This window comes from Embiotoca jacksoni, unplaced genomic scaffold, assembly GCF_022577435.1.
Source record: "Embiotoca jacksoni isolate LCO1_2020_lvr unplaced genomic scaffold, fEmbJac1.0.p SCAF_2, whole genome shotgun sequence".
NCBI lineage: Eukaryota > Metazoa > Chordata > Actinopteri > Embiotocidae > Embiotoca > Embiotoca jacksoni.
This window is the reverse complement of record NW_027185340.1, coordinates 9,781,924-9,808,169: the sequence shown is the minus strand read 5'-3', so window position 1 is coordinate 9,808,169 and position 26,246 is coordinate 9,781,924. Positions and strand designations below refer to the sequence as shown.

The 26,246-nt window shown below is 40.8% G+C and overlaps 5 protein-coding genes across 5 annotated transcripts; all 5 read left to right on the top strand.

Annotated features, from left to right (window-relative positions):
* Positions 1 to 1,911: 1,911 nt before the first annotated feature.
* LOC138201627 (trace amine-associated receptor 13c-like) lies at positions 1,912 to 3,094 on the top strand. Its single transcript, XM_069155244.1, has 2 exons — positions 1,912 to 2,135; positions 2,278 to 3,094. The coding sequence occupies exons 1-2, from the start codon at positions 1,912 to 1,914 to the stop codon at positions 3,092 to 3,094; spliced, it is 1,041 nt and encodes a 346-aa protein (XP_069011345.1).
* A 2,578-nt stretch (positions 3,095 to 5,672) lies between these two features.
* Positions 5,673 to 6,795, top strand: LOC138200726 (trace amine-associated receptor 13c-like). The gene is made up of 2 exons (XM_069153597.1): positions 5,673 to 5,836; positions 5,979 to 6,795. Exons 1-2 carry the CDS (start codon positions 5,673 to 5,675, stop codon positions 6,793 to 6,795), a joined length of 981 nt encoding a protein of 326 aa, XP_069009698.1.
* Positions 6,796 to 9,694: 2,899 nt separating this feature from the next.
* On the top strand, positions 9,695 to 10,827 carry LOC138200725 (trace amine-associated receptor 13c-like). Its single transcript, XM_069153596.1, has 2 exons — positions 9,695 to 9,858; positions 10,011 to 10,827. Exons 1-2 carry the CDS (start codon positions 9,695 to 9,697, stop codon positions 10,825 to 10,827), a joined length of 981 nt encoding a protein of 326 aa, XP_069009697.1.
* Positions 10,828 to 14,299: 3,472 nt separating this feature from the next.
* On the top strand, positions 14,300 to 15,416 carry LOC138200724 (trace amine-associated receptor 13c-like). The gene is made up of 2 exons (XM_069153595.1): positions 14,300 to 14,463; positions 14,600 to 15,416. Exons 1-2 carry the CDS (start codon positions 14,300 to 14,302, stop codon positions 15,414 to 15,416), a joined length of 981 nt encoding a protein of 326 aa, XP_069009696.1.
* Positions 15,417 to 18,282: 2,866 nt separating this feature from the next.
* Positions 18,283 to 19,475, top strand: LOC138201626 (trace amine-associated receptor 13c-like). Its single transcript, XM_069155243.1, has 2 exons — positions 18,283 to 18,506; positions 18,659 to 19,475. The coding sequence occupies exons 1-2, from the start codon at positions 18,283 to 18,285 to the stop codon at positions 19,473 to 19,475; spliced, it is 1,041 nt and encodes a 346-aa protein (XP_069011344.1).
* Positions 19,476 to 26,246: the final 6,771 nt, after the last annotated feature.

Genomic DNA, 26,246 nt, shown 5'->3' with positions numbered 1-26,246 from the left:
GAAGGAATCCTTCTTGTTTGTTCATGTTTGGCCAATAGAGCCGAATGACAGTAGCCAATGCTTCAATTATGAATGTTGCTGCAAAAGTTACAAATTAATTTGATAATTTTATCCTCTGTGGTGGATGATTCTTAAACAGGGCCGAAAGGTTTTTTGTTCCCTTCACACCACTTGCAATCATCTTAATCTAACAAAATCTTTTGAAATGTGGGTTTTTTGAAAGTCAAAGCTTTCAATTAACCGAGTGTTCCCAGGAGATCAACTCCCATTCAGATCCCATTGTTCTAGTATGGACTTTCCCCAGGAAGGGATATGCCATCATGTGTGTTTCATGGGTCCTTTTCACTGTAATCAAAACTACACGCTTCACCTCATCAACTGCTGCTGCCTGTTTGGTAACACAATGAGTTTTATCGGTTTCAGAAACAACCTGACATGTCACGGGCAACATGCAGTCATATTTTCTGTTGTCCAACGCCGACACCTGACTGACATATGGTCAAGCTATTCTACGTTTTTACACTTTGCACTGTGATGTTACACAAATCAATACTTCTGTTACATAAGCTTTCAAAACTTAAGATTCAATGCAAAACTGAGTTTAAAGACTTGGGTTGTCCTAAAGAAATCTTCCACACCTTGTAGAAATGTGTGTGAAATGTTGTCATCATAGATGCATGAATTATTGAGCCATGGGCACAAATGTGTTCTGTGAAGTAACAGTGATCTTTGGCAAACAAAAATGTAATCACTTGCTCCTTCAAGTGATTGTTTGTGCTGAGCATCTGGTAACCAGGTCTTTTCCCATGGGACCTGGTTGGTCTAAGTCTGACGAAATAAGGTTTTGAGAGGGTAAAGTAGGAACATCTTGTCTTAGACCCCTGTCCATGAGGTCTTTAAGTCCCACCTCCAGAGGAGTTCCTCTTGCATCCCCAGGGAGGATGGGGACATGGAATCTGAGTGGGCCATGTTGGAAGCCTCCACTGTGGATGTGGCCAAAAGGAATTCGTGATCAGGTGGTTGTTGGTTCCTTTTGCGATCCAAACTCGATACCCTGGTGTTGGCAGAAGCCATCAAGCTGTAGCTGTGGCCTTGGTTACCCAGAGATCATGTAAAGAAGCAGACACAAACCATTGGGCTTACCAGTTGTTCTATGTTCTAACCCTAACCTCTGGTCATGAGCTGTTGATGGTTACCAAAAGAATGAGATTACCAATACAAGTGGGTGAAATGAGTTTCCTCTGCAGGGTGGACAGGCTTGGCGTTAAGGAAAAGGTCCAAGTGGTTCGGGCATCTGATTAAGGTGTCTCCTGGGCATCATGGGTGGTTTTTTTGGCCATGTCCAACTGTTAGGAGACACCAGGGTTGACCCAGAATATACTGGCGAGATAATATATCTCATCTGTCCAGGGACGCCCAGGATGAGCTGGAAAAAGTTGCTCGGCAGGAGGCAGGCTTTGTGAGGCCTTTGGCCACCTTGAACAAGAGGCAGATTGATGGATGTCAAAAGTTTCCCAAATGCCTCATAGTTGTAGAGCTCTTGCTGAATAAATGTGCTGATGTGTTTAAGGTTGAATTCTATTTTAAAATTGCTTCAGATTTGAGGTTCTAAAACAAAGACTTTTCTCAACTGTTGTTATTTTTACAGTATTCTCATGATCTACTTTACCAGCAAGGAAAAAAGGCAATGAAGTTGAACATGAACAAGAGAAATGAGGAACAGAATAAGAGAAAGATGGAGGGAAGAAAGTCAGAATCTAGTGTCGGAAGATATTCACGGAAGGAAAGTACAAAATGTTACGTTGAGGAAGATGAGCTCAGAAAGCAATGAGTCAATCTCTACGGAGAGAAAAAACAACAACAGCACAGAGGAGTGGAAGAAGGAGGGGAGGATGTAGATAAATCAGCTGCATGGTACAAAGAGTGGGTCAGAGAGCTGCCAGTGTTCAGCAGCTGCTCCTCTCTTTGGTGATGGCGGAAACTGAACTCTGCTTTCCAGAACTCTTCAACACCTCCTGCAGGAGGCCGAAACGTCCTTACTTTGAGAATATGATGATTTACATTCTGCCATCCTCCATCTCTTTGCTCACTGTGATTCTCAACCTGCTGGTCATCATCTCCATCGCACACTTCAGGTACACACACTGCATTAACTGATGGAACTGGTTTACTCCACACGATGTATATTTTTTGTACTTCAGAGTTTCCTCTGTCTGCTTCAATAATACAAACAACAGAATAAACAATTATGAATGTATTGCTTTTTTTCCCCTTCAGGCAGCTCCACACCACCACCAACCTCCTCCTCCTCTCTCTGGCTGTCTCAGATTTCTTCGTTGGAATCCTCATGTTCTTTCAAATTGTGATCATAGATGGCTGCTGGTTCCTCGGTGACCTCATGTGTACCGTGTATCAGTATCTGGGCTACATTATTACGTCTGCCTCAATAGGAACAATGGTGATCATATCTATTGACCGTTATGTTGGTATTTGTTATCCACTGCATTATTCCTCCAAAATCACAATTCAAAGAGTTCAGATGTGTATTTGTCTGTGTTGGATCTTTTCTGTGGTCTTTCAAAGTTTGGTTCTGCACGATGTCCTGAAACAACCAGGTGGGTTTAAGTCCTGTTTTGGAGAATGTGTTATTGTTATTAACTATATTGCTGGACTTTTTGACCTTGTATTTTCCTTCATTGCTCCCATCACAGTGATTGTACTTCTGTATGTGAGAGTATTTGTGGTGGCTGTGTCTCAGGCTCGAATCATGCGGTCTCAGCTTGCACCAGTCAGACTGCAGAAATCAGTTACAGTAAATGTTAAGAAATCAGAGCTGAAAGCAGCCAGGACTCTTGGTGTTGTTGTACTTGTGTTTCTAATATGCATGTGCCCATTTTACTGTGTTGCTCTCACGGGCGAAGATAGCGTACTCAGTTCTTCATCTGGTGCCTTTGTAATATGTTTGTTCTACTTTAACTCCTGTCTAAACCCCATCATCTATGCCTTTTTCTACCCCTGGTTCAGAAAATCTATTAAGCTTATCGTTACATTTCAGATACTGCAGCCTGACTCCTGTGAGGCCAACATGCTGTAGATTTTGAGTGATTTAATAATAGATGGAAAAGTATCGATAAATCTGTGTTGAAAATTTTGCAAATTTATAAAAAACATCAATTTCAGACAATCAATGCAAAAAATAGAATTAACTCCCCAATGTTATAAATTTAATATAAATATTGTCATTGATTTAGAAAAGGCTATTTCGCACAAAAGTGTCTTAAATAACATTTCTTGTACGACAATGAGTAATAAAAGAAGTGAAATGTCGTCGGTGGTCACTTTTTTAATGAACAGTATATGTGCAGATCTGCAGGGTCACAGGCTGTTTCCAAGTGTTATTTTGCTTGACTATTTATTTTTATGCACATATTTCATACATATACTTGTTTTTAGATCAGCATGCCTCCTGTCATCATATTCACCTCAGGCAGGAGTTTTTGTTATATTAACACCCTCCCACAGAGATTTATTTCCCCCACTGACAAATGAATTACAAGGAAGAGGAAGAGCAAACATAATTGTGAGGTAACACAAAAACAATCCTCAAAACTAACATTACCACCTTGTGGTTGTGTGCCTCCACCAACCAGTTCAGTTTACATCCATTTATTTGTCGACCCATTAAATATAAGTAGTGAACGCTTTGAAGGAATCCTTCTTGTGTATACATGTTTGTCCAATAAAGCTGAATGACAGTAGACAATACTTCAATTATGAATGTTGCTGCAGAAGCTACAAATTAATTTGATAATTTTATCCTCTGTGGTGGATAATTCCTTACCGGGACCGAAAGGTTTTGGTCTCTTCACACCACTTGCAATCGTCTTAATTTAACAAAACCTTTTGCAAATTCGTTTTTTTGAAAATCTAAAGTTTTAATTAACCGTGTGTTCCCAGGAGATCAACTCCAATTCAGATCCCATTGTTCTAGTATGGACTTACCCCAGGAAGGGACACGCCATCACATGTGTTTCATGAATCTTATTCACTGTAATCAAAACTGCACGCTTCTCCTCATCAACTGCTGCTGCCTGTGTGGTAACACAATGGGTCTTACCGGTTTCAGAAACAACCTGACATGTCACGGGCAACAAGCAGTTATATTATCTGTTGTCCAATGCCGACACCTGATTGACACATAGTCCAGCTATTCTACGTTTTTTTCGTTGCACTGTGATGTTAAAGAAATCAATACTTCTGTTAGGTAAGCGTCCAAAACGTAAGATTCAATGCAAAACTGAGTTTAAAGACTTGGGTTGTCCTAAAGAAATCTTCCACACCTTGTAGAAATGTGTGTGAAATGTTGTCATCATAGATGCATGAATTATTGAGCCATGGGCACAAATGTGTTCTGTGAAGCAACAGTGATCTTTGGCAAACAAAAATGTAATCACTTGCTCCTTCAAGTGATTGTTTGTGCTGAGCATCTGGTAACCAGGTCTTTTCCCATGGGACCTTGTTGGGTTAAGTCCGAAGAAATAAGGTTTCGAGAGGGTAAGATGGGAGCATCTTGTCCTAGAACCCTGTCCATGAGGTTTTTAACTCACACCTCCAGAGGAGATCCTCTTGAATCCTAGGGGAGGACAGGGACAAGGAATCTGAGTGGGCCATGTTGGAAGTCTCCACTGTGGATGTGGCCAAAACGAGTTTGTGGTCAGGCGGTTGTCGGTGCCTGTTTGAGATCGCAACTCGATATCCCGGTATTGGCAGAAGCCATCAAGCTGTAGCTGTGGCCTTGGTTACCCAGAGATCAAGTGAAGTAGCAGACATAAACCATTGGGCTTACCAGTTTTTCTATGTTCTAACCCTAACCTCTGGTCCTGAGTTGATGGTGAACAAAAGAATGAAATTACCAATACAAGTGGGTGAAATGAGTTTCCTCTGCGGGGTGGACAGGCTTGGCGTTAAGGAAAAGGTCCAAGTGGTTCGGGCATCTGATTAACGTGTCTACTGGGCATCATGGGTGGTTTTCAGGCCATGTCCAACTGGTAGGAGACACCAGGGTTGACCCAGAATATACTGGCGAGATAATACATCTCATCTGTCCAGGGACGCCGAGGAAGAGCTGGAAAAAGTTGCTAGACAGGAGGCAGGCCTTGCGAGGCCTTTGGCCACCTTGAACAAGAGGCAGGAGATTGGTGGATGTCAAAAGTCTCCCGAATGCTCATACTTGTGGAGCTCTTACTGAATAAATGTGCTGATGTGTTTAAGGTTGAATTCTATTCTAAAATTTCTTCAGAATTGATGTTCTAAAACAAAGAGTTTTCTCAACTTTTGTTATTTTTATAATATTCTCCCGATCTACTTTACCAGCAAGGATAAAAAGCAATGAAGATGAACATTAACAAAAGAAATGAGGAACAGAATAAGAGAGCGATGGAGGGAAGAAAGTCAGAATCTAGTTTCGGAAGATATTCACGGAAGGAAAGGAGGAAATGTCACGTTGAGGAAGATGAGCTCAGAAAGCAACGAGTCAATCTCTGCGGAGAGAAAAAACAACAACAGCACAGAGGAGTGGAGGAAGGAGGGGAGGATGTAGATAAATCAACTGCATGGTACAAAGAGTGGGTCAGAGAGCTGCCAGCATTCAGCAGCTGCTCCTCTCTTTGGTGATGGAGGAAACTGAACTCTGCTTTCCAGAACTCTTCAACACCTCCTGCAGGAGGCCAAAGCGTCCTTACTTTGAGAATATGCTTATTTACGTTATTGTGTCCTCCATCTCTTTGGTCACTGTGATTCTCAACCTGCTGGTCATCATCTCCATCGCACACTTCAGGTAGCCACATTAACATTAACTAATGAAACTGGTTTACTCCACACGAAGTATATTTTATATTTTTCAGTGTTTCCTCTGTCTGCTTCAGTAAAACATACAACAGAATAATAATTATGAATACACTGCTTTTCTTTCTCTGTAGGCAGCTCCACACCACCACCAACCTCCTCCTCCTCTCTCTGGCTGTCTCAGATTTCTTCATTGGAATCCTAATGTTTTTTCAAATTGTGGTCATAGATGGCTGCTGGTTCTTCGGTGACCTCATGTGTACTGTATATCATTATTTATCCTATATTATTACGTCTGCCTCAATAGGAACAATGGTGATCATATCTGTTGACCGTTATGTTGCTATTTGTTATCCACTGCATTATTCCTCCAAAATCACAATTCAAAGAGTTCAGATGTGTGTTTGTCTGTGTTGGATCTGTTCTGTGGTCTATACAGGCGTGGTTCTGAAGGATTTCCTGAAACAATCTGGTACATATGAATCCTGTTTTGGAGAGTGTGTCCTTGTTATTAACTATATTGCTGGACTATTTGATCTTGTATTTTCCTTCATTGCTCCCATCACAGTGATTGTACTTCTGTATGTGAGAGTATTTGTGGTGGCTGTGTCTCAGGCTCGAATCATGCGGTCTCAGATTGCACCAGTCAGACTGCAGAAATCAGTTACAGTAACTGTTAAGAAATCGGAGCTGAAAGCAGCCAGGACTCTTGGTGTTGTTGTACTTGTGTTTCTAATATGCATGTGCCCATATTATTGTGTTGCTCTCTCTGGCCAAGATAGCGTGTTCAATTCTTCATCTGGGGCCTTTGTAATATGTTTGTTCTACTTTAACTCCTGTCTAAACCCCATCATCTATGCCTTTTTCTACCCCTGGTTCAGAAAATCTATTAAGCTCATTGTTACACTTCAGACACTGCAGCCTGACTGCTGTGAGGCCAACATGCTGTAGAGACGCTGTAGGTTGAGTGATTTTTTACAACATATCACACAACAAGAACTCTCTTGCACTGCTGTTTTGTACGTTGTTTTATTCTAATTCATCGCACTGTTGTTTAGGTTTAGGTTTAGGTTTTGTTTAGGTTAGTTTATTTAATATTATTATATTGTATAGAATGTACATTTTATATACTGCTGTGACAAAAATTTCCTTTTGTGGGATTAATAAAGTATCTATCTGTCCGTCCGTCCGTCCGTCCGTCCATCCATCCATCCATCCATTGATCTATCGACCTATCTATCTATACCCACTTTATCCTAAACAGGGTCAGGGGGGCTGGCGCATATCCCAGCTCACTTTGGGCGAAGGCAGGGTACACCCTGGACTGGATGCCAGCCTATCCCATTTTTTTGTCTTCACACCTACAAACTAGAGTAACTCATTGTGCTGGCAAAATGAGGTGCAGTTTCAAAAGTACAAAATGAAACAAAGAAAACAAGCTTAAGCAACATGATATATTATTCATGAAATTGGAAGATGCATATTGAAAGCAGGTTTGTATCTTAAATATGGTGTGGAAGAATGAAAGTATATGTACAGACTGTCAATGCGAAAAATAAAATTAACTCCTTAATTTTGTAAGTTGAATATAAATATTCTCCATGATGTAGAAAAGGGTATTTTGTACAAAAAATGTCTTAAATAACATTTCTTGTTCGACAATGAGTAACGAAAGAAGTGAACATTTTTCAGCGGTAGTTTTTTACTGAGCAGTACATGTGCAAATCTGGAGGCTCACAGGCTGCTTGCAGGTGTGATTTTCTCATGAATATATAATTTCATGCACTTATTTTCATGCATACACTTGATTTCAGATCAGCACGCATCTTCTCATCATATTCACCAAATGCAGGAGTTTTTGTTATATTAACACCCTCCCACAGAGATTTATTTCCCCCACTGAAAAAGAAATTAGATGGAAGAGGAAGAGTAAAAACCACCGTGTGGTTGCATGCCTCCGCCAACCAGTTAAATTCAAGTTTACATCCATTTATTTCTAATCCCATAAAATATATGTTGTGAAGGCTTTGAAGGAATCCTTCTTGTGTGTACATGTTTGGCCAATAAACCCTAATGACAGTAGTCAATACTTCAATTATGAATGTTGCTGTAAAAGTTACAAATTCATTTGATCATTTCATCCTCTGTGGTGGATAATCCCTCACCGGGGCCAAAAGGTTTTTATCCCTTCACACAACTTGCAATTGTCTTAATCTAACAAAATCTTTTGCAATATGGATTTTTTGAAAATCTAAAGTTTTAATTGACCAATTGTTCGCAGGAGATCAACTCCCATTCAGATCCCATTGTTCTCGTATGGACTTTCACCAGGAAGGCACACGCCATCACAGGTGTTTCATGAGTCCGATTCACTGTTATCAAAACTACACGCTTCACCTCATCAACTGCTGCTGCCTGTTTGGTAACACAATGGGTTTTATCGGTTTCAGAAACAACCTGACATGTCACGGGCAACACGCAGTCATATTTTCAGTTGTCCAACGCCGACACCTGACTGACATATAGTCCAGCTATTCAAAGTTTTTACGCTTGTCACTGTGATTTTACACAAATCAACACTTCTGTTACATAATCCTTCAAAACTTAAGATTCAATGCAAAACTGAGGGTAAAGACATTGGGTTGTCCAAAAGAAATCTTCCACACTTGGTAGAAATTTTAGTGAAATGTTTTCATAATTGGTGCATGAATTCTTGATTCATGGGCACAAATGTGTTCTGTTAAGTAACAGTGATCTTTGGCAAACAAAAATGTAATCACTTCCTCCTTCAAGTGAACATTTGTGCCGAGCATCTGGTAGCCAGGTCTTTTCCCATGGGACCTGGTCTGGCTAAGTCCAAAGAAATAAGGTTTCGAGAGGGTAAGATGGGGACATCTTGTCCGAGAACTCTGTCCATGAGGTTTTTAACTCACACCTCCAGAGGAGTTCCTCTTGAATCCTAGGGGAGGACAAGGACATGGAATCTGAGTGGGCCATGTTGGAAGCCTCCACTGTGGATGTGGCCAAAAATCATTCATGGTCAGGTGGTTGTCGGTGCCTGTTCCAATCGCAAATCGACACCTTGGTTTTGGCAGAAGCCATCAAGCTGTAGCTGTGGCCATGGTTTCCCAGAAATCAATTGAAAGTAGTAGACACAAACCATTGGGCTTACCAGTTGTTCTATGTTCCAACCCGAACCTCTGGTCATGAGCTGTTGATGGTGACCAAAAAAATTAGATTACCAATACAAGTAACTGAAATGAGTTTCCTCTGTAGGGTGGACAGGCCCGGCGTTAAGGAAAGGGTCCAAGTGGTTCGGGCATCTGATTAAGGTGTCTCCTCGGCAGCATGGGCAGTTTTTTGGCCATGTCCAACTGGTAGGAGACACCAGGGTTGACCCAGAATATACTGGCGAGATGATATATCTCATCTGTGCGGATGTGTTTAAGGTTGAATTCTATTTTAAAATAGCTTCAGATTTGAGGTTCTAAAACAAAGAGTTTTCTCAACTTTTGTTATTTTTACAGTATTCTCCCGATCTACTTTACCAGCAATGATAAAAGCCAACGAAGATGAACATGAACAAGAGAAATGAGGAACAGAATAAGAGAAAGATAGAGGGAAGAAAGTCAGAATATGGTGTCGGAAGATATTCACTGAAGGAAAGGAGGAAATGTCACGTTGAGGAAGATGAGCTCAGAAAGCAATGAGTCAATCTCTATGGAGAGAAAAAACAAAAAGAGCACAGAGAAGTGGAGGAAGGAGGGGAGGATGTAGATAAATCAGCTGCATGGTACAAAGAGTGGGTCAGAGAGCTGCCAGCGTTCAGCAGCTGCTCCTCTCTTTGGTGATGGAGGAAACTGAACTCTGCTTTCCAGAACTCTTCAACACCTCCTGCAGGAGGCCGAAGGGTCCTTACTTTGAGAATATGCTAATTTACATTCCGCTGTCCTCTATCTCTTTGCTCACTGTGATTCTCAACCTGCTGGTCATCATCTCTATCGCACACTTCAGGTAGCCACGTATTGTATTAACTAATGAAACTATTTTTGTTCTCACAAAGTACATGTTTTGTCTGTCAATGTTTCCTCTGTCTGCTTCAATCTGACTGGTGATAGATACAACAGAATGACAATTGTGAAAATATTCTTTTTCTTTCTCCTCAGGCAGCTCCACACCACCACCAACCTCCTCCTCCTCTCCCTGGCTGTCTCAGATTTCTTCGTTGGCATCCTCATGTTCTTTCAAATTGTGGTCATAGAAGGCTGCTGGTTCCTCGGTAACCTCATGTGTATTCTGTATCAGTATCTGGGCTACATGATTACGTCTGCCTCAATAGCAACCATGGTGATCATATCTATTGACCGTTATGTGGCTATTTGTTATCCACTACATTATTCCTCCAAAATAACAATTCAAAGAGTTCAGATGTGTGTTTGTCTGTGTTGGATCTGTTCTGTGGTCTTTACTGGTCTGGTTCTGAAGGATTTATTGAAACAACCAGGTGGTTTTAACTCCTGTTTTGGAGAGTGTGTCTTTTTCATTAACTACATTGCTGGACTATTTGATCTTGTCTTTTCCTTCATTGCTCCCATCACAGTGATTGTACTTCTGTATGTGAGAGTATTTGTGGTGGCTGTGTCTCAAGCTCGAATCATGCGGTCTCAGCTTGCACCAGTCAGACTGCAGAAATCAGTGACAGTAACTGTTAAGAAATCAGAGCTGAAAGCAGCCAGGACTCTTGGTGTTGTTGTACTTGTGTTTCTAATATGCATGTGCCCATATTATTGTGTTACTCTCTCAGGCCAAAGTACCGTGTTCAGTGCTTCATCTGATACCTTTGTAATTTGTTTGTTCTATTTTAACTCCTGTATAAACCCCATCATCTATGCCTTTTTCCACCCCTGGTTCAGAAAATCTATTAAGCTCATTGTTACACTTCAGATACTGCAGCCTGACTCCTGTGAGACCAACATGCTGTAGAGACGCTGTATGTTGAGTGATTTAATAACAGATGGAAATGTCTGGATTAAGCTTCGTGTTGAAAATTTTGCACATTCATAAAACATACAGACTATGTTTCCACACGTAATGCTTGTCACAATATAATGTTGTTATAGCACCAATTCTGTCGGTGATTTAACATGATAATCTCTCAGTCAAGCTGTATTTGAACGTGAGGGAGACCCACAGACATTAGCCGAAACCAGGGTCGTCTGTGGTGATGCTGTGTGGGGCCATATTTTGAATACAAACACCCTCAAGCACAGTTAAAGATAAAAGTCCCCTTATTAACAGTAACATAATACCTAATAGCAAACATCAAACTACTGTAAGACTATTATTTTTTGTCTTCCATCCATCCATTGTTTATACCCACTTTATCCTGAGCAGGGTCACGGGGGGGCTGGAGCCTATCCCAGCTCACTTTGGGCGAAGGTAGGGTACACCCTGGACAGAACGCCAGTCTATCCCATTTTTTGTCTTCACTCTTACAAAGTAGAATAACTCAGTGTGCTGGAAAAATGAGGTGCAGTTTCAAAAGTAAAAAATTAAAGAAAGAAAACAAACTGAAGCAATGTAATATATTATTAATGTTGAACAAATATTGATAGTCGGTTAGTATCTTAAATGATGTGTGGAAGAATGAAAGTACATGTAAAGACTGTCGTGTCAATAAATGAAATGAACCCCCTGATGTTACAAGTTTCATAAAAATATTTTCCACGAAGTAGAAAAGGCAATTTTGTTCAAAAATGTCTGAAATAACGTTTCTTTTTTGACAATGAGTAACAAAAGAAGTGAAACATCATCGGTGGTGAATTTATCATGAACAGTATGTATGCAGATCTGAAGGCTCAAAGGCTGCTTGCAGTTTTTATTTTGTGTGACTATGTATTTTTATGCACAGATATTCATGCATACACTTGATGTCAGATCAGCATGCCTCTTGTCATCATATTCACCACATGCAGGAGTTTCTGTTGTATTCACACCCTCCCACAGAGATTTATTTCCCCCACTGAAAAATTAATTAGATGGAAGAGGAAGAGCAAACATAATTGCGAGGTAACACAAAAATAATCTTCAAAACTAACATTACCACCTTGTGGTTGTGTGCCTCCGCCAACCAGTTCAGTTCAAGTTTCCATCCATTTATTTCTAATCCCGTAAAATATATGCAGTGAAGGTTTTGAAGGAATCCTTCTCGTGTATACATGTTTGGCCAATAAAGCCGAATGGCAGTAGCCAATACTTCAATTATGAATGTTGGTGCAGAAGTTACAAATTAATTTGATGATTTCATCCTCTGTGGTGGATAATCCCTCACCGGGGCCGAAAGGTTTTTATCCCTTCACACCACTTGCAATCGTATTAATCTAACAAAATCTTTTGAAATGTGGGTTTTTTGAAAATCTAAAGTTTTAATTGACTGAGTGTTTCCAGGAGATCAACTCCCATTCAGATCCCATTGTTCTAGTATGGACTTTTGCCAGGAAGGGACACGCCATCACCTGTGTTTCATGAGTCCTATTCACTGTAATCAAAACTACACGCTTCTCCTCATCAACTGCTGCTGCCTTTGTGGTGACTCAATGGGTCTTATCGGTTTCAGAAACAACCTGACATGTCACATGCAATGCAGTCGTATTTTCTGTTGTCCAACGCCGACACCCGACTGACATATAGTCCAGCTATTCTACGTTTTTACACTTGTCACTGTGATGTTACACAAATCAATACTTCTGTTAGGTAAGAGTTCAAAACTTAAGATTCAATGCAAAACTGAGTGTAAAGACTCTGGTTGTCCAAAAGAAATCTTCCACACCTGGTAGAAATGTGTGAAATTTTGTCATGATTGGTGCATGAATTCTCAAGTCATGGCCACAAATGTGTTCCATGAAGTAACTGATCTTTGGCAAACAAAAATGTAATCACTTGATTTGATTTTGATTTTATACACTTTATTAATCCCCGAGGGGAAATTTCTTCACTACAGCAGGGGGGCTCTCAGGGGGGAGCTGCTGCAGCAGGCTGCCACTAGCGCGGCGCCAGGTAACCTGACCTGAGGTGCATGTTTTTGGATGATGGGAGGAAGCCGGAGAACCCGGAGAGAACCCACGCAAGCACAGGGAGAACATGCAAACTCCGCACAGAAAGGCCCAGGACCGGATTTGAAACCGGAACCTTTTTTGCTGTGAGGTGACAATGCTAACCACTGCACCACCGTGCTCCTTCAAGTGAATGCTTGTGCCGAGTATCTGGTAACTAGGTCTTTTCCCATGGGACCTTGTTGGTCTAAGTCCGAAGAAATAAGGTTTCGAAAGGGTAAACTAGGAACATCTTGTCTTAGACCCCTGTCCATGAGGTCTTTAACTCCCACCTCCAGAGGAGTTCCTCTTTCATCCCAGGGGTGGACAGTGACATGGAATCTGAGTGGGCCAAGTTTGAAGCCTCCACTGTGGATGTGACCAAAAATAATTGGTGGTCAGGCTATTGTTGGTGCCTGTCGCAATTGGAAATCGATATCTTGGTGTTTGCAAAAGCCATCAAGCTGTAGCTGTGGCCCTGGTTTCCCAGAAATCAATTGAAAGTAGTACACACACACACCATTGGGCTTACCAGTTGTTCTATGTTCCAACCCTAACCTCTGGTCATGAGTTGTTGATGGTGACCAAAAGAATGAGATTACCATTACAAGTGGCTGAAATGAGTTTCCTCTGCAGGGTGGACAGGCCTGGCGTTAAGGAAAAGGTCCAAGTGGTTCGGGCATCTGATTAAGGTGTCTCCTGGGCAGCATGGGCAGTTTTTTGGCCATGTCCAAATGGTAGGAGACACCAGGGTTGACCCAGAATATATTGGCGAGATCATATATCTCATCTGTCCAGGGACACCCAGGATGAGCTGGAAAAAGTTGCTGGACAGGAGGCAGGCCTTGTGAGGCCTTTGGCCACCTTGAACAAGAGGCAGGAGATTGGTGGATGTCAAAAGTCTCCCAAATGCTCATACTTGTGGAGCTCTTACTGAATAAATGTGCGGATGTGTTTAAGGTTGAATTCTATTTTAAAATTTCTTCAGATTTGAGGTTCTAAAACAAAGAGTTTTCTCAACTTTTTTTTTTAATTTTTATAGTATTCTCCCGATCTATTTTACCAGCAAGGATAAAAGGCAATGAAGATGAACATGAACAAGAGAAATGAGGAACAGAATAAGAGAGAGATGGAGGGAAGAAAGTCAGAATGCAGTGCCGGAAGATATTCACGGAAGGAAAGAGGAAATGTCATGTTGAGGAAGATGAGCTCAGAAAGCAATGAGTCAATCTCTACGGAGAGAAAAAACAAGAACAGCACAGAGGAGTGGAGGAAGGAGGGGAGGATGTAGATAAATCAGCTGCATGGTACAAAGAGTGGGTCAGAGAGCTGCCAGTGTTCAGCAGCTGCTCCTCTCTTTGGTGATGGAGGAAACTGAACTCTGCTTTCCAGAATTCTTCAACACCTCCTGCAGGAGGCCGAAACGTCCTTACTTTGAGAATATGCTGATTTACATTCTGCTGTCCTCCATCTCTTTGCTCACTGTGATTCTCAACCTGCTGGTCATCATCTCCATCGCACACTTCAGGTAGACACATTAACTAATGAAACTGGTTTACTCCACACGATGTATATTTTTTGTTTTTCAGTGTTTCCTCTTTCTGCTTCAGTAAAACATACAACAGAATAATAATTATGAACACATTGCTTTTCTTTCTCTGTAGGCAGCTCCACACCACCACCAACCTCCTCCTCCTCTCTCTGGCTGTCTCAGATTTCTTCGTTGGCCTTCTCATGTTCTTTCAAATTGTGATCATAGATGGCTGCTGGTTCCTCGGTGACCTCATGTGTTCTCTGTATCAGTATCTAGCCTACATGATTACGTCTTCCTCAATAGGAACTATGGTGATCATATCTATTGACCGTTATGTTGGTATTTGTTATCCACTGCATTATTCCTCCAAAATCACAATTCAAAGAGTTCAGATGTGTATTTGTGTGTGTTGGATCTGTTCTGTGGTCTTTCAAAGTTTGGTTCTGCACGATGTCCTGAAACAACCAGGTGGGTTTAACTCCTGTTTTGGAGAATGTGTCTTTGTTATTAACTATATTGCTGGACTATTTGATCTTGTATTTTCCTTCATTGCTCCCATCACAGTGATTGTAGTTCTGTATGTGAGAGTATTTGTGGTGGCTGTGTCTCAGGCTCGAATCATGCGGTCTCAGCTTGCACCAGTCAGACTACAGAAATCAGTTACAGTAACTGTTAAGAAATCGGAGCTGAAAGCAGCCAGGACTCTTGGTGTTGTTGTACTTGTGTTTCTAATATGCATGTGCCCATCTTACTGTGTTGCTCTCACGGGTGAAGATACCGTGCTCAGTTCTTCATCTGGGGCCTTTGTAATATGTTTGTTCTACTTTAACTCCTGTCTAAACCCCATCATCTATGCCTTTTTCTACCCCTGGTTCATAAAATCTATTAAGCTCATCGTTACATTTCAGATACTGCAGCCTGACTCCTGTGAGGCCAACATGCTGTAGAGATGCTGTATGTTGAGTGATTTTTTTACAACATATCACACAACAATAACTCCCTCACACTGCTGTTTTGTACATTGTTTTATTCTAATTCATCGCACTGTTGTTTAGGTTTAGGTTTAGTTTTTGTTGAGGTTAGTTTATTTAATATTAATATATTGTATAGAATGTACATTTTTATATACTGCTGTGACAAAAATTTCCGTTTGTGGGATTAATAAAGTATCTATCTGTCCGTCCGTCCATCCATCCATCCATCGATCTATCTACCTATCTATCTATACCCACTTTATCCTAAACAGGGTCAGGGGGGCTGGCGCATATCCCAGCTCACTTTGGGCGAAGGCAGTGTACACCCTGGACTGGATGCCAGTCTATCCCATTTTTTGTCTTCACAACTACGAACTAGAATAACTCAGTGTGCTGGAAAAATGAGGTGCAGTTTCAAAATTACAAAATGAAACAAAGAAAACAAACTGAAGCAAAGTAATATGTTATTTAATGAAGTTGGAAGATGCACATTGAAAGCAGGTTATTATCTTCAATATTGTGTGGAAGAATGAAAGTATATGTACAGACTGTCAATGCGAAAAATAAAATTAACTCCCTAATTTTATAAATTGAATATAAATATTCTCCATGATGTAGAAAAGGCTATTTTGTACAAAAAATTTCTTAAATAACATTTCTTGATCGACAGTGAGTCACGAAAGAAGTGAACATTTTTCAGCGGTAGTTTTTTACTGAGCAGTACATGTGCAAATCTGCAGGCTCACAGGCTGCTTGCAGGTGTGATTTTCTCATGAATATATGATTTCATGCATTTATTTTCATGCATACACTTGATGTCAGATCAGCATGCCTCTTGTCATCATATTCACCAAATGCAGCAGTTTCTGTTATATTAACACCCTCCTACAGAGATGTATTTCCCCCACTGAAAAATAAATTAGATGGAAGAGGAAGAGTAAAAATAATTTCGAGGTAACACAAAAATAATCCTCAAAACTAACATGACCACCTTGTGGTTGTGTGTCTCCGCCAACCAGTTAAGTTCAAGTTTACATCCATTTACTTATAATCCCATAAAATATATGTTGTGAAGGCTTTGAAGGAATCTTTCTTGTGTGTACATGTTTGGCCAATAAACCCTAATGACAGTAGCCAATACTTCAATTATTAATGTTGCTGTAAAAGTTACAAATTCATTTGATCATTTCATCCTCTGTGGTGGATAATCCTTCACCGGGGCCAAAAGGTTTTTATCCCTTCACACAACTTGCAATTGTCTTAATCTAACAAAATCTTTTGCAATATGGATTTTTTGAAAATCTAAAGTTTTAATTGACCAATTGTTCGCAGGAGATCAACTCCCATTCAGATCCCATTGTTCTAGTATGGACTTTCCCCAGGAAGGCACACGCCATCACATGTGTTTCACGAATACTATTCACTGTAATCATAACTTCACGCTTCTCCTCATCAACTGCTGCTGCCTGTTTGGTGACACAGTGGGTTTTATCGGTTTCAGAAACAACCTGATATGTCACGGGCAACACGCAGTCGTATTTTCAGTTGTGCAACGCCGACAGCTGACTGACATATAGTCCAGCTATTCAAAGTTTTTACGCTTGTCACTGTGATGTTACACAAATCAACACTTCTGTTACATAATCCTTCAAAACTTAAGATTCAATGCAAAACTGAGTGTAAAGACATTGGGTTGTCCAAAAGAAATCTTCCACACTTGGTAGAAATTTTAGTGAAATTTTTTCATAATTGGTGCATGAATTCTTGATTCATGGGCACAAATGTGTTCTGTTAAGTAACAGTGATCTTTGGCAAACAAAAATGTAATCACTTCCTCCTTCAAGTGAACATTTGTGCCGAGCTTCTGATAACCAGGTCTTTTCCCATGGGACCTGGTCGGGCTAAGTCCAAAGAAATAAGGTTTCGAGAGGGTAAGATGGGAACATCTTGTCCGAGAACTCTGTCCATGGGGTTTTTAACTCGCACCTCCAGGGGACTTCCACTTGCATCCTAGTGGAGGACGTGGACATGGAATCTGAGTGGGCCATGTTGGAAGCCTACACTGTGGATGTGGCCAAAAATCATTCATGGTCAGGTGGTTGTCGGTGCCTGTTCCAATCGCAAATCGATACCTTGGTTTTGGCAGAAGCCATCAAGCTGTAGCTGTGGCCCTGGTTTCCCAGAAATCAATTGAAAGTAGTAGACACAAACCATTGGGCTTACCAGTTGTTCTATGTTCCAACCCGAACCTCTGGTCATGAGCTGTTGATGGTGACCAAAAAAATTAGATTACCAATACAAGTAACTGAAATGAGTTTCCTCTGCAGGGTGGACAGGCCTGGCGTTAAGGAAAGGTTCCAAGTGGTTCGGGCATCTGATTAAGGTGTCTCCTCGGCAGCATGGGCAGTTTTTTGGCCATGTCCAACTGGTAGGAGACACCAGGGTCGACCCAGAATATACAGGCGAGATCATATATCTCATTTGTGCGGATGTGTTTAAGGTTGAATTCCATTTTAAAATAGCTTCAGATTTGAGGTTCTAAAACAAAGACTTTTCTCAAATTTTGTTATTTTTACAGTATTCTCCCGATCTACTTTACCAGCAATGATAAAAGGCAATGAAGATGAACATGAACAAGAGAAATGAGGAATAGAATAAGAGAGAGACGGAGGGAAGAAGTCAGAATGTAGTGTCGGAAGATATTCACGGAAGGAAACAGGAAATTTTACGTTGAGGAAGATGAGCTCAGAAAGTAATGAGTCAATCTCTACGAAGAGAAAAAACAAGAAGAGCACAGAGAAGTGGAGGAAGGAGGGGAGGATGTAGATAAATCAGCTGCATGGTACAAAGAGTGGGTCAGAGAGCTGCCAGTGTTCAGCAGCTGCTCCTCTCTTTGGTGATGGAGGAAGATGAACTCTGCTTTCCAGAACTCTTCAACACCTCCTGCAGGAGGCCGAAGCGTCCTTACTTTGAGAATATGCTGATTTGCATTCCGCTGTCCTCCATCTCTTTGCTCACTGTGATTCTCAACCTGCTGGTCATCATCTCCATCGCACACTTCAGGTAGCCACGTATTGTATAAACTAATGAAACTGTTTTTTTTCACACAAAGTACATGTTTTGTCTTTCAATGTTTCTTCTGTCTGCTTCAATCTGACTGGTGATAGATACATCAGAATGACAATTGTGAAAATATTGTTTTTCTTTCTCTGTAGGCAGCTCCACGCCACCACCAACCTCCTCCTCCTCTCTCTGGCTGTCTCAGATTTCTTCGTTGGCATTCTCATGTTCTTTGAAATTGTGGTCATAGAAGGCTGCTGGTTCCTCAGTAACCTCATGTGTATTCTGTATCAGTATCTAGCCTACATGATCACGTCTTCCTCAATCGGAACCATGGTGATCATATCTATTGATCGTTATGTGGCTATTTGTTATCCACTGCATTATTCCTTCAAAATCACAATTCAAAGAGTTCAGATGTGTGTTTGTCTGTGTTGGATCTGTTCTGTGGTCTTTCAAAGTTTGGTTCTGCACGATGTCCTTAAACAACCAGGTGGGTTTAACTCCTGTTTTGGAGAATGTGTCTTTGTTATTAACTATATTGCTGGACTATTTGATCTTGTATTTTCCTTCATTGCTCCCATCACAGTGATTGTACTTCTGTATGTGAGAGTATTTGTGGTGGCTGTGTCTCAGGCTCGAATCATGCGGTCTCAGCTTGCACCAGTCAGACTGCAGAAATCAGTTACAGTAACTGTTAAGAAATCGGAGCTGAAAGCAGCCAGGACTCTTGGTGTTGTTATACTTGTGTTTCTAATGTGCATGTGCCCTTATTATTGTCTTACTCTCTCAGGCCAAAGTAACGTGTTCAATTCTTCATCTGGGGCCTTTGTAATATGTTTGTTCTACTTTAACTCCTGTCTAAACCCCATCATCTATGCCTTTTTCTACCCCTGGTTCAGAAAATCTATTAAGCTCATCGTTACATTTCAGATACTGCAGCCTGACTCCTGTGAGGCCAACATGCTGTAGAGACGCTGTATGTTGAGTGATTGAATAACAGATGGAAAGTCTGGATAAATCTTCGTGTTGACAGTTTTTTACATTCATAAAACACACAGACCATGTGTCCACACATACTGCATGTGACAGTATAATGTTGTCATCGCACCACCTCTATCGAGGATTTAACATGAGAAACTCTCAATCAAACTGTATTTGAACGTGCAGGAAACTCACAGAAGTTACCCGAAACCAGAGTCGTCTGTGTTGATGCTGTGCGAGGCCAGTTTTTTTAACACAAACACCCTCAAGCACAGTTAAAGATAAAAGTCAGCTTATTAACAGTAACATAATACCTAATAGTAAACATGAAATGACTGTAAGACTATTATTTTTTGTCTTCCATCCATCCATTATTTATACCCACTTTATCCTGAACACTGTCAGGGGGGGCTGGAGCCTATCCCAGCTCACTTTGGGCAAAGGCAGGGTACACCCTGGACAGGATGCCAGTCTATCCCATTTTTTGTCTTCACACCTACAAACTAGAATAACTCATTGTGCTGGCAAAATGAGGTGCAGTTTCCAAAGTACAAAATGAAACAAAGAAAACAAGCTGAAGCAACATGATATATTATTCATGAAATTGGAAGATGCATATTGAAAGCAGGTTTGTATCTTAAATATGGTGTGGAAGAATGAAAGTATATGTAAAGACTGTCAATGCAAAAAATAACATGAACTACCTTATGTTATGAGTTGAATAAAAATATTGTCCACGATGTAGAAAATGCTACTTTTCACAAAAATGTCTTAAATAACATTTCTTGTTTGACAATGAGTAATAAAGAAGTTAAATGTCGTCGGTTGTCTTTTTTTAATGAACAGTATATGTGCAGGTCTGGAGGCTCACAGGCTGTTTGCAGGTGTTTTTTTTTGCGAGTATATATTTTTACGCACATATTTTCATGCATATACTTGTTGTCAGATCAGCATGCCTCTTATCATCATATTCACCTCAGGAGTTTTTGTTATATTAACACCCTCCCATAGAGATGTATTCCCCCCACTGACAAATTAATTAGATGGAAGAGGAAGAGCAAACATAATTGCGAGGTAACACAAAAATAATAATCCATTATTAACTGTATTGCTTGATAATTTGATCTTGTATTTTCCTTCGTTGCTCCCATCACAGTGATTGTACTTCTGTATGTGAGAGTATTTGTGGTGGCTGTGTCTCAGGCACGAATCATGCGGTCTCAGCTTGCACCAGTCAGACTGCAGAAATCAGTTACAGTAACTGTTAAGAAATCGGAGCTGAAAGCAGCCAGGACTCTTGGTGTTGTTGTACTTGTGTTTATAATATGCATGTGCCCATATTATTGTGTTATTCTCACGAGCCAAGATAGCGTGTTTAATGCTTCATCTGGGGCCTTTGTAATATGGTTGTTCTACTTTAACTCCTGTCTAAACCCCATCATCTATGCCTTTTTCTACCCCTGGTTCAGAAAATCTATTAAACTCATCTTTACATTTCAGATACTGCAGCCTGACTCCTGTGAGGCCAAAATGCTGTAGAGACGCTGTATCTTGAGTGATTTAATAACAGATGGAATAAATTGTAAACTTTGTATTGACGGTTTTGTACAGTAATTCAGATGCGCAGACGGTGTGTCACAATGTGCAAGTGACGGTAAAATGACCTCGATGCACCACCTCTCTTGAGGGTTCGTTCAGCACCAGAAACTTTTATTGTAGCCGTGAATTTTTAAAGTATTGGCCACTGTACCCTTTAATACACCTTCAAACACACTTAGAGCCAAATGTCAGCTAATGAACAATAACCTAAGAGCATCATGGAAATATTAAAAAAAGACTGTAACTTAAGAATTTTTTTTCTTTTTTTCCATCCACAAACTAAAATATTATCGTATTCTGGCTCGTAGTTGTAGTTGTACAAGCGCAAAATGAAACCATTTTATTCGCTATGAAATGGAAAGAGGCACATTTGAAAAATGTCTCGTGGAAGATTGAAAGTTGGATTATATTATATTATAATATCATATATTAAATAAAAAGTTGGGCTAAAATATTGTCTGCGATGTAGGTAAGACTATTTCGCACAATAATATATTGTAAATAACATTTCTTGTTCTCATTTCAAAATTTGGCACAAACGTCTCACGATGTCTCAACAATTAACTGATTCGATTTTGTTGGTCAAAGGTCACTCCATCGTTCCCATTCGGGTCCATGCGATATCTCAGGAATGCCTTTTGGGAATTTCTTTGAATTCGCTTTGAAGCTGTGTTTACCAGAAGTTGGTAATGTTATGTCGTATTCTTATCCATTTTGCTAAATTGTTGAACATATCTTCAAACTGTTGGTGCTCAGTTTGAGACTGATCGGCCACACCTGAGCTTTACATCTTCCCTGGAGGTAAAAAAACAAAACACAAACCACGCTTGCGATCAAACTGTCTGACCGTTTCCTGCCCCGTTACATTCCACACCACAGCTCTATCGATTTAACCCGAACATGGGAGCTCTGAGCTGTTCTCCTTTTGTCAGAGGAAATGATTTAAAACACGCTGCATGTCAGAGCAGTAATAGAACATACACACACACAGATGGCCTCTCTAAGATATAAATATAAACTGTTGATTATGGATGTGAAGCCCAAACTGTAACGAACGACTACTCATCAATATCTGCCACATCAAGGCAGTATTACAACTTTACTATACAAAAAGTAATTCTGCCCCTGAGATCTGATTGGTCAACTGAACATTTGGAACAAATCATTATGACATCACATCCACCTTCTCAATGGGAATTCTAGAATAGAGTTTCATATAATATGTAATATAATGTAGTTTCTACTTGTTATAGGTCTATTAAATTAAACTACGCGTTCTCTAAACTATTAAAGGATTTTAAAATGATCCGGGAGGAATCAAAGGAGATTAAAAAGAAGAAACACATTCATTTGAATTTAATTCTTTTTTTTTTTTTTGCATTGCGAATGTTTAACTCCAAATGTGTTTCAGGTGCCTGTAAGCAGACCGCCTTCATGTCCTGCTTCCTGCTACACCTGGCTTCACACAGCCTGCTCGCAGGTGAGAGGGCTTCTCACTTCAAACACATCCATGCCGACTTTACTCACTCTGCTTTTATTTTGAAACTTGCCAGACAATCAGGAGATTCATGTTGTTGTTTTTTTAATGTGTAAAAAAAAATTGTCCGGTGAATAATATCTTGTCTGTTTTTTGAGCAGCTGCCCCAACCCTCCAGACCGGATGGTTACGGTGGAGGGCAACGGACTGGGAACGTCCAACTACGTCTCTCAACACGTTACGGTTCTCTGGCAGGACCGGTGACGTCTACCTGCACTGCAGAGTGGAGCTGTGTGTCCGGCAGGGTAACACCTGCGCACCGGCAGGCCCACCTGCCCAATATTCTCCTAAGTTCAGGAGAAAACACAGACGATATCTAAATTAAGAGGATTTGCGCAATATTTGTATTGATGCGTGTTTGTTTGGATCACTGTTGGACCACGAATGCCGAAACCAACCTTAAAACCGGATCTTTTTCTGTGACTGTCTCCCAGAGGTGCAGCCAGAGAAGGCGCAGATCTGCCATGCCGAGACATGAGGATGAAAACCCTGCCTTCATCACCATGGCCTGGTGTTATTAGGTAAGTGCTCCTTTTCTAGTCGTCCCTGTCCCACGAAAACCATCGATTTCCAAAACACGAGCAGATTATACAGCCATGTTTTCAGAGCAAAATGTGTAAGGTTGATTTTAATAACATCAACACACAGAATTAACACGCATGTCGACACACTAGCAGGGCAGGCTTCCCTTCCTTCATTGACATCATTCATAGATGCAGAGCAGGTGACGACCAACAGCAGGTAGCAGCCTACGACCCACAGAGTCCTGCATCAGCATCAAGCAGAGGAGTAAAGTGAAGGAAGCGGTCCAGGTTCCTGAGCTCAGACCGGCCTGTTGTTATATTTGTAGAAGGTTGCAGAAAGTGTTTACATGTTTTCGGTTTACGTTCACATGTTGAACTCAGTGCCGATGTTGAACTCTGAATACCTCCTGATGAAGGTCGTTGCTTCCTGCTGCTCGGTGTGCATCGCCGTGCTGCGTTCAGTAACACTCTGAACTTTCTGGTTACACCTCGTATTCTTTGATAGTTCTGTGTTCTGTGCGTCCATGTGCATGTGGACAGAAAAAGTTTGATTAATGACAACTACATTACTTTCATGAAAGCTGAAAACACTTGCAAACAGCGAGTGACAGTGTGGACTCGTCTCCTGATGCATTAATGTTTGATTGACAGTATCTGAATAATGTCCATGATGAAACAGTCTTTCATAACAAACACATATTGTGTTACTAACATCCTCGCTGAGTAGCTCATTAGCTGCCTCTAATGAGTGTGTACCTGTTGGACCGAGAACATTTTCACACCTGCTTTCACAGGTGTCAGATGATGACATCGCTGCAATCAGAGGTGTTACTGTTGGAAAAAAACAAGCGGCGACATCAGAACATGATGCAACCATTAATAAGTGCATCAACAAGTAGTTTGTTTTAACTGAGATTGTTTCTGTGACGACCTTTTAAACTTTTCTGATGCAGCACCTACATCAGCGCAGGATGCAGTCGTGGCTTCCCGCATCTGATCGCCCAAACCAACCCAGAAGATAACTTTAAATGACAAAATGATATATTTTTTTCTTTACATGTTACACAAACATCAGGAGGCCGTTTGTACACATGCATATTTAACAGGCATCATCTGGCTGCACTGCATGATCAGAAGCTCTTCTTTTTCTTTTTGACCAAAAAATTCCAGACTTTAAACACAAAATATAAACTGTGAAGTTGGATGGAACCAAGAAACATTGTTTCATGATGCTCCAGATGTTTTCAATGGGTGACAGGTCTGGACTGCAGGAGGCCAGTTTATCAGCGGACTCTTCTACTACGGAGCCATACGTGCAGAATGTGGTTGGACTGGATGGCAGCATACATTGCTCCAGAACCTGAATATATCATTCAGCATTAATGCTTTCTTCCAGGTGTACAAACTACTCATGCCATGTGCACTAATGCATCCCTGTACCTTCACAGATGCTGGTTTTTCAACAGAGCGCTGATAACAAGCTGGATGGTCCCTCTCCTCTTTAACCTGGAGGATGCAGCGTCCATGATTTCCAAAAAGAATCTCAGATTGTGATCCATCAGATCACAGGACAGTTTTCCACTTCACCTCCGTCCATCATCAATGATCTCGGGTCCAGAGAAGGCGGCGGTGTTTCTGGATCATGTTTCTACCTGGTTTCTTCTTTGGAGAGTTTTAACCTCTATTTGTGGACGCAGCGATGAACTGTGTTCACAGATGATGGTTTTCACAAGTGTTCCTGAGCCCACGCAGTGATTTCCAACACTATTTTGAAAGGTGATATACAGTATGAATAACACAATTGCTGAATATAGTGAGAAAATTAGGTGTGGAAAGTCACACTCTGTTTTCATTACACCATCTCAGTCATAAACACGCAGTGGAAGATTTCCTCTTTCAGTTTCACATGAATATTAAATGCTGTTAATATAAACACATTTTGGCAATAATCACTGCAGCTCTGCTCCAACATGCTTGATTCTAAGCTTTTAATCAGCTTAAATAGCAACCTTAATTGACATAGAATTTGACGTCTGTGTCTCACCATATAGCTAAATGCAGAGTAAATAATTCCCTCTGTGGGCTCTCCACCTGTGAATATACAAAAAAAAAAATTTAAAAAAAAATTGGGGACCATAGGCTAGAAGTTATTTTCTTTAAATTTCTACCTCAAACTAAATCCCAAAATTCAGACCGTAACTGTGAGGCCAAGCTGAACCTCAGGCTCTCTGGATCCGAGGAGAAGTTTGAAAAACACTAACCGTCTGCGACTCCGTCAGCAGGCCAGAGTGACGTCTGAAAAACGGATATTTCACTATTACAGTATTACCAGGCTGAATGTGCCACTTTCTGCAACCTTCTACAGACATAACAACAGGCTGGTCTGAGCTCAGGAACCTGGACCGCTTCCTTCACTTTACTCCTCTGCTTGATGCTGATGCAGGACTCTGTGGGTCGTAGGCTGCCACCTGCTGTTGTTCGTCACCTGCTCTGCATCTATGAATGATACCGATGAAGGAAGGGAAGCCGCCCTGCTAGTGTGTCGACATGCATGTTAATTCTTTCTGTTTGTTGTTGTTATTAAAATCAACCTTACACACTTTGTAACCATTGTTTCTGTCATTAATTTGGTGTTTACAGGGAGTTGTGTGTGTGTGTGTGTGTGTGTGTGTGTGTGTGTGTGTGTGTGTGTGTGTGTGTGTGTCTCTCCTCCACCGGCATAGGTCCCGCCCATTATGTTCAACTTAACTTGCAAGAAAAATGTTTTTGACTCACATCCAAAGAAGTCAGACTCACAATCAAAACTTTCTGTGACACAATGAAGAAGCTTTGAGAGCAAAAGTTTCAAGTCTGTGACTTAAAACGAAAAACAACTTGGAGATAATTTATTTGCAATTGACAAAAATGTTAAATCTCAGTCTATATATTTTTTTAAAAAATTAAATTTTTGATTGCAGTGCAAGAAATGTGCTTTCTAAAGTGTTGTTTTTAATTATAATACAAAGACACAAAAATAACTTAACCTTGCAGTCCGGGAAATGAGGCCTTAAGCTGCAATACCACCAAGTGCCACTAGAGGTCGGCTCCAAAAAGCCTGTG